Here is a 16,519-nt window from a genome sequence, read left to right on the forward strand (position 1 = left end):
CTGTTTTTTTCTCTTAGTTAGAGCATTGAAGATGGGTCGAGGCTGGGTCTTCTAACATGACAATGACCCGAAGCACACAGCCAGGATAACCAATGAGTGGCTCTGTAAGAAGCATATCAAGGTTTTGGTGTGGCCTAGCCAGTCTCCAGACCTAAACCCAATAGCACATCTTTTGTAGGGAGCTCAAACTCTGTGTTTCTCAGTGACAGGCCAGAAACCTGACTGATCTAGAGAAGATCTGTGTGGAGGAGTGGGCCAAAATCCCTCATGCAGTGTGTGTAAACCTGGTGAAAAACTACAGGAAATGTTTGACCTCAAACAAAGGCTACTGTACCAAATATGAACATTGACTTTCTCAGGTGTTCAAATACTTATTTGCAGCTGTATCGTACAAATAAGTAGTTTAAAAAAATCATACATTGTAATTTCTGGATTTTTTTAGATTATGTCTCTCACAGTGGACATGCACCTACGATGACACTTTCAGACCCCTCCATGATTTCTAAGTGGGATAACTTGCAAAATAGCAGGGTGTTCAAATACTTATTTTCCTCACTGTAAATAAGAAAAAACTGAATAAGACCATATACTTCTCTTACCGGCATCCTGTAGAAAGTGCCCAAATAATGTTACGTCTGTAAACGCTAACAGAGATAAACAAATGCAACTGCACTAAATGCTTCAGATCAATAACACTTAGACAAGAGACTGTGGGTCACTGCTGCGCATGATTTTTATTCCAGCACAATTAATCTGTGTTGTAAAATGGCTGGGTAGCTAGGAAGAGAAACAAGAGTACAAAATGAAATTTATGGACCATTCTATTGTAATTTGGTTAAATTGCTAATATATAGATATATCTCACTTTTTTTAAACATAAAACCATACTTAAGAAAACAATTGTTACTCAGAACTCGTCGAGGAACCCGGCATTTCTTGCGTCCGACGGGAGCTCCTGGCGGTGAGGTTCACGGTGACGTAGCCTGCTCCGAATGCAGTCTGCATCTAACTTGGCTTTAGCTTTAGTCTTGTGGCGTCATTCACATTTCGATCTGGCAAGCTATGGAAACGAAAGTTCACTTTTACGTGTGACATGGCTTGGGTCAAGGGGCAAGTGACAAAACAGTGCAACATCTTCAACTACAAATATCTAATTTGTACATCTAAGCATCGTTCGCCACAACATGGGCTTTTATTTTTGAGTACATTATTGCTGGACCACGCCCATATTCTCTTTCGATATGAGAAGCGGACACAAAGATGACTCGATCATTATCGGACATAAACGGGTCCGATTTCACTCGTGGAAAACGTGTTTTTAGTCATTTTCTCTCAAGTTTATGAGCTCCATCAAGATAGTCTAAAGCTAGTCTAAAATATTTTGTGCCTCGACACAAAAAAAGTAATCTACGTCTCTGGTCCTTTTGTCCAAGCACAATGTTTTTTCTACAATACGGCCACATGATCACTCCAGAAGAGAGAGCAAATGGGGACGGTGCCCCATCCGCCTTTGCCTTCCTTCTCCAACATTCATGATATTTCAAAAGTAAAACATCGTTACAGCTCGGACTCCTTTCTGTACAGGATTAAACGCACAATAGGGATTAAGAATTAAACTAAATTAAAATCTATTAAACAGATAGTTGCCAACACTCTGATATAACATGAAGCTACCAGACATTGTGCATCTAAAACACACAGTCGCACAATCACACAGGCAGGTTACGCTGTCACTTTTACAGAAGTGAGATCAACGGACTCACAAACAAAATAAATCAACAAAATTAAAATCGTTTTTTTTTTAGGACAGTGAACAAACACAAGTTCAGTCAGTAGAATGTCTGCACCCCTCCGATCCTACGATATAAGCATATGGCTTAAATATTTGTAAAACTTTGGAGATGAGGGGTATTTTCTTCTTATTGAATCTGTTTGTGTGGCAGTTGTGTGGTGCACTTAGATGCGTCTATATGGCATCGATTGCGTAAAGTCCCCCTGAAGGAAACGGTGGCCTGGCCCTGTAAACTGTTGAAACAAGAACCAGGTTCCTCTTCGCAATGATTTCTCCCGAACATCATCGAAAAAGGCGTTCCCGTTCCAAGCAGGTGCCTGTCAGTGTAAACAACTTCACGGTCTCTCAATACTGACAACACACGCAGAAAACGGCATCCAGTCGACACGAGGAAAAAGCCACGAGGGAGGAAATGTGGGGGGGCACAAGGATTCATAGTGCAATGAAAGCCAGCGGAGGCTCTTCCAAACAGGACAGAAGTCTCTGGAAAAAAATCAGTCATCCTGTTTGGTGTTCTTCTCAAAAGAGGGGGAGAGCTCACATGGCTAGGCATGAAAATGAAATGACATAACAGATCTATCTCTGACTTTTTCCTGAGCCTAATTTTGATTGTAAGTAAAAACAACAAAAACAACAACAACAAAAAAAGAGGTGTGTCCAAATGTGCATGAGTAAACAATTAAATGTGCATAATTTGAGCGCGCATGTGTAAACATGTTGTACTGGTTCTATGCAAATCTAAAGGATGAACGCATGTGGCTGGGATTGGGTAGATGTGTCACTCCGAGGTCAGGATGGGGACCGTGATCGAATACAGCAGCTCGAGACGTTCTGCTGGGTACATTCATCCGTTCCGGTAATGAATGTCAATCTGGGCTCTCGGTCTCTGGCTTTTCCGTCTCCATCCTGCACGTTTTGGTCTCCTCTTAGATCTCAGAAGAACCAGCAGTAGACGTGATGTAGAATGCTGTACCACATGCAGCCTGAGGCGAAGGCAAACGATTGGACTAACAACAACCAGGTGTTATCAAGGGTCATATTTCGCGAGACCAACTCCTTTTGGCCATCAAGTGGAGGGAAAGTTCCTGAGAGACAAAGGGATGGAGAAAGAGTTTGAATGTAGGATAAATGTTTACACATAGATTTGGAGCAACTTTAGTTTGGTTGAACTACCTGTCTTGTAGAAGTGAGACAGAAGTTTCTCCTTTTCCACAAATCGCTGATACAGCCAATCTGTAAGAGCTTCTGTTTCTACTGGGACGTCCTTTATATGGTATGTCCTAAAACACATTTAATAAGGAATTTATTAAACATACATAAGAAACATTACAATCCAAATCATAAAACATACATTTGGGTTTGGATGCTGTCAGATATAGCTCCACAGCTGTGCCAAAATACATTATACGTGTTCCTGTCTACAATTCAGGTTAAAGTCTTATATATTCAAATAATAAGATAAGAAGCATCAAACATTTGATTTCAATCTCTGAAATTCAGTCAAAATATCAAGGTTATATTTTTCAAAAAAGGTTTTTTACTTTAGCTAGGTTTTCAGAGACTGGGTCACATTTTAAAATAAATGAATATCTCTCTTTTGCGGGTAATTAATGCGATATTGTAAGAAAAAGATTCATATTTTAAAATCTTTATAAAGTATAATAATGAGCTTTCAGTAAAACCGCCATCTTTAACTGATGCGATTCACTGCACAATGTACCCATTTAGCACTCACTATGCTAAAACTCTCTCGTGAATATCGAGTCCAAGATGGGGCCGTTACCGGAAGCTAGTTATTATAGTTTATAAAGTTTAAAATATGGATATTTTTCTTACACAGTTGCATCGATAACCCGCAAAAGACCTTTATTAACCCACTGGAGCTCTGTGAATTACTTCTAAAGCCCGATTTATAGTCGTGCATAAGAGTTATACGTAGCCTGTGCGTAGCTCTGTGTAGCCTGACGTATACCTCGCAAATTTTTTTACAGCGCATCAGGTCTACGCGGACTGCAAGCACTGTGATTGGTTCACCAGAACCCCTCCCGTCAAACAAAAAAAACTGCGTCATAGGTATTTCCGTTTGCGACAGTGAAAACAAAGAATGTCCAAGTTGAGGAGTGATTTAACTCAAACTGCAACAAAAGTCACTGTTTGGTTACTTCCATCATTGCTGGTCTTCTCAAATCATACACAACAAGTTGCTGTTTCTTCTTCGTTTGTGGGTTAACTTGCCAAGCTGATTCTTTGAAGGTCCCGCTGCTACTGTAGTTACACGCGTGGATACTGCCTACCAGCGGTCTGCGCGTTTGTTTGCACGTCGACACAAAAGTATAAATAAAAACCAACACGGAACCTACGCCACATTTACACAGCGAGTAACCAGCATTTGCGTGTGCATTTGAAGTTCAAATAGATTTAATAGGCTGTCATTGGTTTATCGTTCATCAGTTTAAAAAAAAAAATCACCCAGAAAACAATCCCAACGATATAGTTCATTGTATCTTTATCATTATAGCTGTGGTGTGAAATGTTATTCTCTTTAATAATTTTTTTAATATATAGTTCTAGTTATCGTTATAATGTAAATGGCCCTTAACTGTGCTCGTCTGAAAATTTTTGCCTATCTCAGATTGTAGATCATGAGATAATTTTGTTATTTGGCTGGAGTATCCCTTAAATGATGGCTGGAGGTAAAACTGACCTTACATTAAGGCATGTATAATTATTGTACAGATTTTCTTTTACAAATGGGCCAAAAAAGCTTTAACTCTTAAGTACACAATGCCATAGAAATTGCGAAATTGAGGTGTGACCATTAGACAAGAAACACTGATTGCCTGGAGCAACAGGGTCACAAAAAGTAGGCTAATGGCTAAAATCAAATAAATACGCTAGGGCTGGGCTATTTGTCCCCCTAAAAAAATCTGAGATTTTTTTTTTATAAAAAACTCGATTTACGATTCGATTTTTCCCCCGGCCCCATTTAAAACAAAATAATTGCAAACTGTACATAAATTTTAAAAATACATATTTATAATATTTAATTAAAATGCATCAACATAAAATTCCGTAAATCCAAACCAACTCCACACGACTGAATTCGAAGAGCATTTTTTTGGAAGGAGCTGCTCTCTTTCGCCAGCTGTTTTTGCCATGTTGATTGTGTATGCATACGCTGCCTTCGGGAGAGGGGCAGAGGGCTGCGCCGCAGGGAGCGTGATACGGAAACCCTGAAAGAAGATTTGGCGAATGCAAAATGTATGTACTGCGCTATACTGCAGAGGGGGAGAAAAAAATCAAAAAAAAATCGATATTTTTAAAATATGAATCGATTTGACCTACCAACTCGATTTTAAAATCGAATCGTTTTTTTCCCAGCCCTAAAATACGCCATTTCAGTTCGACTTGGCATAGTGATATGAAACTGTAATGGAGTCGACAGACCTGGAACTACTTAATAAGAGTGTGTTTACTAAAAAATAATGCACACTGTAAAAACATGTGTCAACCAATCAGAATAAAGCTTTCAACAGCCCCATGACATAAACGGTAATAAATGCAGATAATTTCCCTCCATTTAGGGAGGTTCAGATGCGGCCGATACCACCAAAAAAAGTTTGCATCGGCAAGTAGTTGAACCCATGTACCGTTCCGATACCATAGTTGCCGACCTAATTATGTCCGCTATAGCTAACAATATAGCTGCAAATCGTAACTCATTACTTTTTCTCTCTCCAGACAAACTGAAAACGTGCATACGTCCGGAATTTGGCAGTATTTCAGACTAGTAAAACAGTGAAAATGTCTCATATGTCTTGCTGCAATATCGATGGGTGGCACAAGTATTAACAACTTTAAAACAAGTAACTTAATATAGCATTTGATGATGTGTCATCCAGAAAAACACGATGGTTACACAAAGGCAAGGACAGAGAAGGAGGAGCTTGGCTCTATTACTCAAGTCTCTTATTTCACAACATTCACTACATGGCTACACTTTTTGTGCTTTTGTATTTAAAAACAGAAATGCCTTTCATTTAACAAAATTCTTTCTGGACTTAAGTTTTAAAGAGATTATTTTGTTATATTATTCATACATAATATTTTTTATATTCCTTGATCTATTTGTTGCACTGTTTTATACAGCTATATACTAAAACACCATTTCAGTTTACTGTGTGAGATTTATGGCTGAATTTGAATAAATAATATATTACTGTTAAATGTATTTCTGATAACAAAAATACTCTTGTACACTGTATGTATGTTCATGTTTTATCAAGGGATAAATCTGACGCACAACAAAACAATTCAAGTAAAACAGCCAGGTATCAGATCAGTACTCTGTATCAACCAATACCCTGAGCCCAGGTATCGGGAAAATAAAAATGGTATCGCAACATCTCTACCTCCAATCACATTAAAAAACAAAACGGCATTACTTTACAGGCTTGTTTAGTTAGTGCACTCCAAGGCAAATGGCTCTTAACTTAAAAGCCGGACTTTCAGATCGCTCATTCATATTTCTACAAGCAGACAGCTTTCTTATCTCATACAGTCTTTATCGTAGTGCAACGATTAACATACGCTCTGACACGCTATGATGCTCATGTGGGGTCAACAAGTTCAAATTTGACTTTCAACACCGGAACCCCAATTTCACTTTTGTAATAAGGAAACAAAGAACTAAAAACGCAGGCACTGAGGAGAAGATACGAGTCTAGAGACCTAAGATCATTTACAGTTAGCATGGTGAAGTGGAGAGCTCAGCTCTTTACACTGCTGAGAAGTCTGACAGGCTTAACGTTTCTGCTGATTTACAAACTGTTGGCATTCGTTTGAAAACAAGCAGAACCGCTGCCTGGTCAAAGCATTAAACCATCTCTTACAAACAAACAAAGTACTAACAGGGTGTGACAGACCAAATATTTCAAAATCATTTCCCGAACAATGGACTTCCCTCTTGAAACAGCAAGCGCCATTTACTGACTCTATCTACAACTGTAAATTATTAACCACATTCACTAATACATACATTTATCTTTACAGGTATATGAGACACTAATGATTATTATAGACTGCATCATTAATGATACTAGATGATGTTTTTACTACAAACCTACATGCCATCAAAAAAATAATAAAAATAATCTGTCTGTACTACCACCATTATTTCGTCCTTCCGTCCATCAATCTATAGCGAACAATAAATTAAATAATACATAAAATACACAGCTTAAGTTCTCAATGAAAATTTTTATTAAAACGTAAATGAATAAATAAATGACATATTATAGCAGCAGTCACACTACCACCATCCTTTCTTCCTTCCATCCATCCATCCATCCATCCATCCATCCATCCATCGTACTGCCACCATCCTTTATTCCATCCATCCATCCATCCATAGTACTACCACCATCCCTCCATATCCTTTCATCCATCCATCTTTCTTTAGTCGGGAAGAAATGCAGGGTTACCACACCTTAGTTAACTTCAAATACCCTCAAATTCAAAGACTAAATGTGTGGACACATTTCAAGTGAGAGCAAGGTTACATCGTGTTACCTTTTAAGACACAATGTTACAGTTCCCTTTTGAGGGAACTCGCGCTGCGTCACTGCGGTGACACTTTGGGGACGCCTCCAGGGTCTGAATGTGTATATCAAATTCAACCAATGGTGAGGCTTAACGATAAAGACAGGGTGACGCGGGAGCCAGGAAGTATATCGCTATCTAAAATATTGCCAAAGACGGCGTTACTGGGACGCAGGAAGTATGGAAAGGGAGACGCAGCGTCTCGTTCCCTTCACAGGGAACAACAGTTACATACTAGGGATGCACGATCTTGATTTTTCATGGCCGTTTTTTATACCGATTTCTTAACAAGCAAATTGGCCGATTCCGATCCGATTTTTTTTCTTATCAAGCAACAAACAAGAAAGAATGAAAGTATACATAAACAATATGTTTATTTGGTATTAAACAAGCTAAACTTGGTTTGCGATTACAGTTCTTTTCAGACATTGCAGCTTGCAATCTTAATGTCCTGCGCACAGATTTCGAAATGCTTTTACACAAAAGACATGTTTGTGAATGATAAAAATGTAGTCTGTGCACGCTGGTGCACTTCCGAAAAAATCGGCCGAAAAAAAAATAGCCGGATTACCAATCGCGCAAAAACCGGCCGGTTCTGATCTCTGGCCAGTCAACCGGGGCATCCCTATTACATACGTAACCTGAGACGTTTTCATGTGTCAAAGACAACTATACAAAAAAAGCATTTTGGTATTAAATTAACATAAGATACTAGCCTGGGTGCCAGCCGATCTTAGCCCTGCCCACCACGATTTGAAATACGGGGAAGATCGGTCTGGGGATTCACCGTTGAGGAGCTACTATGAGAACATCAAAACAGGCCGACGAATCAAATTGTGAGGGCGGGCTTTATACGATGATTGACAGATAAACGACAGTAACGTAATGAACCACGTCACCAAAGAGCGCGTGTGTTGAATGGCTGCCGCTGTAGAGTTCAGATATGTGGATTCTGACATTGAGTCTGTTCTAAAAGATATCGACAGAGCATTGATTTTAAAAGAGGAACAGAGAAACGCGAGCAGGGCATATGTTGATGTTTTTGCCGTCCTTCCTATGGGATTCGGCAAAGGTTGGTCGCAACTGAAATGGGCAACCTTATCATGGCGATGCAACTCTGCGTGCACGACGAGATGGATATAATTAGCGGTCGTTGCCAGCTTCTTTTCGGAAGCCCGGAGTCGTGGTTTCTGAATAAGTGGAGGGACATGCTAGGCTCCAATATTTTCAAGCCAACGTAGGGTATCGTCGTGGATGAAGTTCACCTAACGTACAAATGGTAAGAGATTGTCATACTCCATGACTTAGTAAATACTTCATGTTGTGATATAAACGAAATGTTGTAAACATAGTAGGTGTTGATGTACATTCGCTAACTCATACTTAGTATAATCACAATGTTAGTGTTATTGTAGCGAAATAACTAGCAGTTCGGTCAGGCTGCAAAGACGTAATTTCAACATACACTCCGTTGCTCTGATTGGTCGTAGGTCTATCCAATTGAGTGCAGAGGCATTTTTCGGTTGAGACACGCCCCATAATTATAGCTCAATGGAGCGGTATCAGACTCAAATTCTGACTAGAATTGAGTATGACAACGTCAGGCTAATAAGATACAGAAGATATAAGCATTTAAAGCGAACAGTTTAGCACGTGTGCTAAAAAAAATCTAGAATTTTTATGATATTATCCTACACTACACAGGGAATAATATGGATTTTTTTCCTAGAAAATGTCTTGCATAAAATAGATTCAAGTACTTTCAATGACCTGTATCGATGTATGTATATTTTCAAAAACTTCCCAGGGCTTTGAATTATTTCCCCCAGATTCACAAACTTTCAAGGATTTAAAGGACATGTGGGAACCCTGAAAGCTTTTTAAGAAAAACATTTCAAGTTTTTTCTCAAATTAATAGACTTAATTGGAATTAGTTCACAGTTTCAATGCACTTAAAAATGCAGTTTTAACACAGCTTCAAAGGGCTCTAAACGACCCCAAACGAGCCATACGGGTCTTATCTAGCGAAACGATTTAAGGGCGCACTCACACTATCCAAACCAAACCGCGCTCGGGCGCGTTTGACCCCCAAAGCCTGGTTTGTTTGACAAGTGTGATCGCTCTGTTCTGCGCCCGGGCGCGGATTGGTTAATCGCGCCACGGCCGGGTTGCAGAGGTGGGCCGGAGCGCGGTTCACTTGGGCTCAGGCGCGGAAGGCTGTGGTGTGAGCGCATTCGCGCCTGAGCGCGATTCAAAAGGTGAAGACGTCAGCTGCGCGACCACTCACCTTCATCTGCCGCAGTAAAAACCTTTTGATGCGCGCAGCGGGGTTACGTGAATGTCCGAGCTGCACACGTGACAGATCAACTAAGCAATATGATGACATGTGAGAGGGCTGTCTGTAATCGCGCACCAAACGACTCCGGGTAAAAACACAGACTTATCATTACGGTGGGTTCCAGTGTCAAGGGAGAGCTTTACTTCCTGCTTTTTTCAAAACAAACGCATCTAAATGACGAAAGCGCGCCCGGACTCGGATCGATAAAAGTACAGTGTGAGTGCGTGCACCATGGGGGAGAAGGGAGGGGTGACAATCGCGCTGGGGCATGGTTTGGTTTGGATAATGTGAGTGCGCCCTAAACCACAACTTCTCCACGTGACCTTATGCATCACATACGCACGTTGAAAGGTCACGCGAAATTTTTTTATATGTTCATCAGCTGATAAGGCAAGAGTGATCTTTGTTTATCTCTGCAGTACCACTGATAACAACATACAATAACTCAACAATATGCAGCGCATCCATATATACATCTGATCTTTTGACTTGTTTATCTTCACTCTACCACACACAAATCAATAGGTGTAGAGTAATAAGGCCTTAGGGGACAAATTCCAGAAAATGCCAGGCAATAACATGAGATAGGCGTCTTGGGAACAGAAGTCACTGGAGATACATGGAACCATCCACGGCACAGATCTATACACTGGATCACGTGTTTACACTATTAGAGGATCGTGTAGCACCATAAAGATTATCAACATGTAGACATTGCAAAAGCTTGGAGTACGTGTTAAACCATTCAGCGTTTTCTTTTGAATTGTATGTGCAGGTCAGGTACAACTGTATATATATTCTTACAGTAATGAATTAATTCATTACATTTATATAGCGCTTTTCTGCAGCACCCAAAGCGCTTTACATATCAAAGGGGGGGGGGGGGGGGTTCTCCTCAAGCACCACCAATGTGCAGCATCCACCTGGATGATGCAACGGCAGCCATATTGCGCCAGAACGCCACACCACACATTAGCTTATTGTAGTGGAGAGGAGACAGAGAGATATAGCCAATTAGTATGAGGGGATGATTAGTAGGCCAATGGGTAATTTTGTCCAGGATGCCGGGTCACACTCCTACTCTTTATCGAATGACATCCTGGGATTTTTAACGACCACAGAGAGTCAGAACCTCGGTTTAACGTCTCATCCGAAGGACGGTGCTTTTTTGACAGTATAGTGTCCCTGTCACTATACTAGGGTGTTAGGACCCACACAGACCACAGGGTGAGCACCCCACTAACCCCACTACCAGCAGCAACCTGGTTTTTCCCAGGTGGTCTCCCATCAAAGTACTGACCAGGCTCAACCCTGCTTAGCTTCAGTGGGCCAGCTGTCTTGGGCTACAGGGTGAAATGGCTGCTGGCCAGTATGTATAATATGAATAAACATCCAAGTATACCTTGTTTTTACTTGTACAGAGCATGCCCGCACAGTCGAACGCACAGTAAAAGTAAATATAAAAAAGTACCGTTCCTGTCTTACAGAACAAATATTTAAAAGAATACATACAGTACACACACAAACACAATTCTGATGACAACATTTGCATCAAGTGCACTGTACGCTGTCCCCTAAGTATGCGTAAAATGTGAAGAATGCCCAGGCCTTTAGTGTTCAAATGCCCTCCTGAGGTTACAGTAAGGACAATTAACCATTATTAAAGGAATAGTTTAGCCTGGGTGCCAGCCGATCTTAGCCCGGCCCACAAGATTTTGTAAACGGGAAGATGGGTCTGGGGTTTCTGCGTTGAGGAGCTACTATGCTTGGACAAATGCTGGTCGAACCAATCAAATTGTCAGGGCGGGCTTTATACGATGATGGACAGATAATCAACAGTAACGTAATGAACCACGTCACCAAAGAGCGCGTGTGTTGAATGGCTGCCGCTGTAGAGTTCAGATATGTGGATTCTGACATTGAGTCTGTTCTAAAAGATATCGACAGAGCATTGATTTTAAAAGAGGAACAGAGAAACGCGAGCAGGGCATTTGTTGATGTTTTTGCCGTCCTTCCTATTCGGCAAAAGTTGGTCGCAACTGAAATGGCCACTCAGCGTGCACGACGAGATGGATATAATTAGCGGTCGTTGCCAGATTCTTTTCGGAAGCCTGGAATCGTGGTTGCTGAATAAGTGGAGGGACATGCTAGGCTCCAATATTTTCAAGCAAACGTAATGGGTATCGTCGTGGATGAAGTTCACCTAACGTACAAATGGTAAGAGATAGTCTTACTCTATGACTTAGTAAATACTTCATGTTGTGATATAAACGAAATGTTGTAAACATAATAGGTGTTGATGTACATTCGCTAACTCAGTATAATCACAATGTTAGTGTCATTGTAGCGAAATAACTAGCAGTTCGGTCAGGCTGCAAAGACGTAATTTCAACACAGTCACACACTCCGTTGCTCTGATTGATCGTAGGTCTATCCAATTGAGTGCAGAGGCATTTTTCGATTGAGACACGCCTCATAATTATAGCTCAATGGAGCGGTATCAGACTCAAATTCTGACTAGAATTGAGTATGGCAACGTCAGGCTAGGAATAGTTCACCCAAAAATTAAAATTCTGTCATCATTTACTCACTCTCATTAGAAGCCCTATTTACTTCCATAGTAGGAAAAAAAGATAAGTATGGAAGTCAGGGGGGCCTCGGATCAGTTTGGTTACAAACATTTCTCAAAATATCTTCCTTTGTGTTCATCAGAACAAAGAAATGCAGTTTCACATTTTGCGTCTAAAACCGCAGGGAAAACGCGACAGTCGGTTGGTTCTTGTCACATGACCTGCGGGGCACTTGCGGAATTCTGAAAAATTTTATTGTTTTTAACTCGATGTGGTGCGGACCCGCCTGGAAAAAACGAGCGTGTTGCACCACGTGCATGTTGAGAACACGTCGCTTCCATTATGAGCACGCATACCGCGCGCCTACATTTAAAATATAACGAACTTGACCACGCAAAAGACGCAAACTGTGAATCGCCCCTTAGTCTTCCAAATTCATAAACATTGTGTTCATCTGTTAAGATTATCTCATTATGACACTTACACATTTTGTCCAAACTTTTGTTAAAGACTTGCAACAAAGTTTATGGGGTAAAAAAATGAATGGGCTGGGAACCGGTGTCCCACAAACTTCCGGGGTTGGTCTACAAAAATATGCATAACGTGTGAAACAAAGCGATAAAAAATATGGTATTGAAAAGCTACATTTTGATACACGAAAACTAAAATATAAAGCAACAAACAAAAATCCATGATATTCCATGACTTTAAAAGTCATAAAATGTTATATTTTTGTCAATGTCTGGAATACATCTTTTAACTCTTTCCCCGCCATTGACGAATTATCTTGTCAATCTGCAATACCGCTATTATCCACCAGCCGCAACTTATAAAACCCGGAAGTATTGCCCATAGGGCAAACACCTGTATGTCCATGTATGTTTTAAAGATCGCTCTGCATCTGATCTCTATCCAAAGTCCTTCACAAAAATGGAATTATCTCAGCTTTTTGATCAAAATTGGGTGTTTTTGATGAAACCTACACATATTTGAGAGGTGAACACATGAAGGTAGGATGAAACAGATTTTTTTGTTTGAAAGCAGAGGGTCTCTTCTTTTAATTCATATATTGTATGTTTATATATTTAAAAAGGAGCATTTTCTGGAAGGCATTAAACTTTTGTGAAAATCATGAAAAATGCTGGCGGGGAAAGAGTTAAAATTCCATGATATTCCAGAAATTCAATAACCTGTGAAAACCCTTCCAGTTTAACACGTCAACTGATATACTGACCCAACCCTAAACAATGTCCTAATCCAAGTCAAGGAGTCATAAACTGAAGATAAAAGCAAACACACTGCGTACAAACATGTATCATCTGATTGTGTGATCTGATGACCGTAAAAAAAGTCTTTAAGTGAAAGAAACTACATCCTCCATGCGGCAGATACAAGCCATAAACAGAAAGTGCCCTTGAATCCACTTGCAGTGCTTGAAGTGCTTGCAGAAAGGTCCATTTTATGCCATTTCAAAGTCAGTCAGAATTAAAATCAGACTTGTTATTGATGAAGGATATATCTCTTTGACTCTTAGTCGCCCTCAGCGCTTCCCTCACCAGCCAATGTCAAGACAAAGAGTGTGAAAAAAGCAACTGTGCCCATTCAGCAGGATGATTGCTCACTTTGGTATAGCTGGTATATGCTTACATCTCTTAAAGGGGACATTCCATGAAAATCAGACTTTTTCCATGTTTAAGTGCTATAATCGGGTCCCCAGTGCTTCTACCAACCCAGAAAACATGAAAAATAGCAACCCTGTAACTTTGTTTTGGTAAGGCTCTCTCTGCAAGCATGTGAATAAATAGGTCATGCGGATTTCGCTCCCCCCATGACGTAGGTAAGGGCTCCAATTATAATGATACCGCCCCTTCAACTGCGCTATCCAACCATGAGGCTACCTCGAGTGCGATAGACAGAGAGAGAAAGAATGACTGACAGCACGACGCGTTTGTATTCCATCAAACACCAACAGGAGCCTACAATCTTATAACTTGTAGTTTTAATAATCTTTCTAAAGATTGAATTAACGTTCTAAAGGATTAACGTTACCTTAGTGCAAGAGAGAGAGAGAGCGAGTGAGCGAACGAACGAGAGAGAGAGAGAGCAACGCGACGGTTCGCTTTCAAGTAAGTTATGTTGTTTAATATGTTTCTCTGAAGTTTATATAAATGAACACGAGGATTAATGCACTACACGAGGATTAATGCACTACACGAGACAGAGTGAGTGAGCAACGCGTATTCACTATCATACACAATAAGTAAATATGTTGTTTAATGTTTCTCTGAAGTTTCAAATGAATGAGGAGTTACAAAATAGATGAGAGACTGACAGAAACGCGAATGTGTTCAATATGTGTGCACAATAAACTTAAACATGTCATTTGACCTGTTTCTCTAAAGTTTAAGCATTAAACGTGTGGTTTGGTCAAAAAGCAAACTTCTGAGTGTTTGTGGACGTGTATTTTATTGTAACATGCTGAAACTCATTATGCCTGTTTAAAACAAGGGCAGCATGAGACCTTAAGTCTTTATTTTTATTCCACAATGTTCCCCATCTACTGATAAACATGTATTTAGTATGCATAAAACAGATAATTGACTTTTTAAACTTGTTCATATTTATAATGCTTAACATCGCTCACTAACTTCTTTCGTGAGAGAATCTCCCTCGATGCTCTGTCAGCTCTACAGCGGGAGCGCTTGAGACTCCGCCCACCTGAGCAGCTCGTTTGGATTTAAAGGGATACACACAAAAACGGTGCATTTTTGCTCAGCCCCATAAATTGCCTATTTTAACATGCCACAATAAATTACCTATATGGTATTTTGAGCTAAAACTTCACATATGTACTCTGGGGACATCAAAGATTTATTTAATATCTTAAAAACGTCTTCTGGAATGTCCCCTTTAAGTGAATCAACAGACCAAAATTTGAATTGAATTGAAATTTGAGTGATTCAAACCCTATTTATGTCTGACAAAAATGAATTATGTATAGCAACTAGACTCCTCTCAAGTTTATTAACCATTCATGTGGCACCAACTGAACATGTCAAACCAAAAGGTCTATATTTACTTACATTAACTTGACACTTTTGTTTCTAGTTGCCAGCGAGGCTGTTTTACGGGAGGTGTAGAGATAAAACTGCAGTCACTGAGCAAATAAGCAGAGAGGAGCTCATAAATCACTGCTCTGCTGCCTCAACTGTATCAGTATACGGTGAAAAGTGGGACAAAAGCGTGAAAAAAATCTGTCGATGTGTAAAAGGAAAGCCGTTTGTTGACCCACAGTTATCACCCTCCCACCTGCCGATAGTTAAAGGAATGTCCCAGGTCATATACCTCATGCGTCAGAACACAAGAAAAATTTAAGGAGCAATGGGAATTGAACAACTTGTCCAACACATACGCAATAGTCACGTAGGCCTACTGTATATACAAACTATAAACGGTTATAATTACAATGTTGATAAAAAAATATTTATATTTTATATTATTTTTTATTTTGTGGACTGTGAACGGGGTTAACCAGTTTAGAACCAGATTCACTGACAGACAATATGTCCGGTCTGGGATTTTTGGTTTATTTTTAGTTACGTTCTTATCTACATACACTGTGGGTCCACATACATGGAAGTCGGCGTCATGTTTCTACAGTAACCCCAAATGGACAAACTGCTCTACAGAGCGCGTTTCATCACTACGTTGTCTTGGACGACGATGCGTTTATCCTGTTGCGGCTACCGTAGCTTCTCTATGCATTTCGAAAGGGAGGGGTGAGTTGCGGACTGAGCTGTTGGTTGCATTTCGCAATTTCATAGCTAGATGTCCCTAAATTTACACACAGCACCTTTAAGAGAGACTTTTATGATGAGCTGAATTTTTGTATATTAATACACCCCCATGAACTTTCTGATTTCTAAACATGGCTGAACTGTTCAGATTCAGTACTAGAAGTCATCAGAGAGCACTTAAAGTTTTAGGTTACAAAAACAACACTATAATTTGCTCTGTAGTTTGAGCTAAACACATTTCTTACCTGTAGTGCACATGTGTGACTATTGGATCTCTGTATCCAAAAATCCACGTCTGAATATCCATGGGTCTTGCATTAGGGTAGGCTATAGTCACATCTATTACCCACTGGAGTCCTTTAGGTTTGTTACCTGGGACAAATACAGTATATTGACTTATGTTAGTGAACCCATCATTTAC

At 40.1% G+C, this 16,519-nt stretch overlaps 1 protein-coding gene across 6 annotated transcripts in view; it reads right to left on the reverse strand.

Annotated features, from left to right (window-relative positions):
* Window positions 1–715: 715 nt before the first annotated feature.
* lpgat1 (lysophosphatidylglycerol acyltransferase 1) overlaps window positions 716–16,519 on the reverse strand; it is a 38,688-nt gene continuing 22,884 nt past the window's right edge. For all 6 annotated transcript variants that reach the window (XM_073855620.1, XM_073855624.1, XM_073855622.1 and 3 more), the window contains 3 exons: window positions 16,344–16,470; window positions 2,966–3,072; window positions 716–2,877 (listed from right to left, as the gene is read on the reverse strand). In XM_073855620.1, the coding sequence (XP_073711721.1) occupies window positions 2,726–2,877; window positions 2,966–3,072; window positions 16,344–16,470 (386 nt within the window). In that variant the 3' untranslated portion in view covers window positions 716–2,725. The remainder of the gene's footprint in view (window positions 2,878–2,965; window positions 3,073–16,343; window positions 16,471–16,519) is intronic.

This window comes from Misgurnus anguillicaudatus, chromosome 18 (assembly GCF_027580225.2).
Source record: "Misgurnus anguillicaudatus chromosome 18, ASM2758022v2, whole genome shotgun sequence".
NCBI classification, from domain to species: Eukaryota; Metazoa; Chordata; class Actinopteri; order Cypriniformes; family Cobitidae; genus Misgurnus; species Misgurnus anguillicaudatus.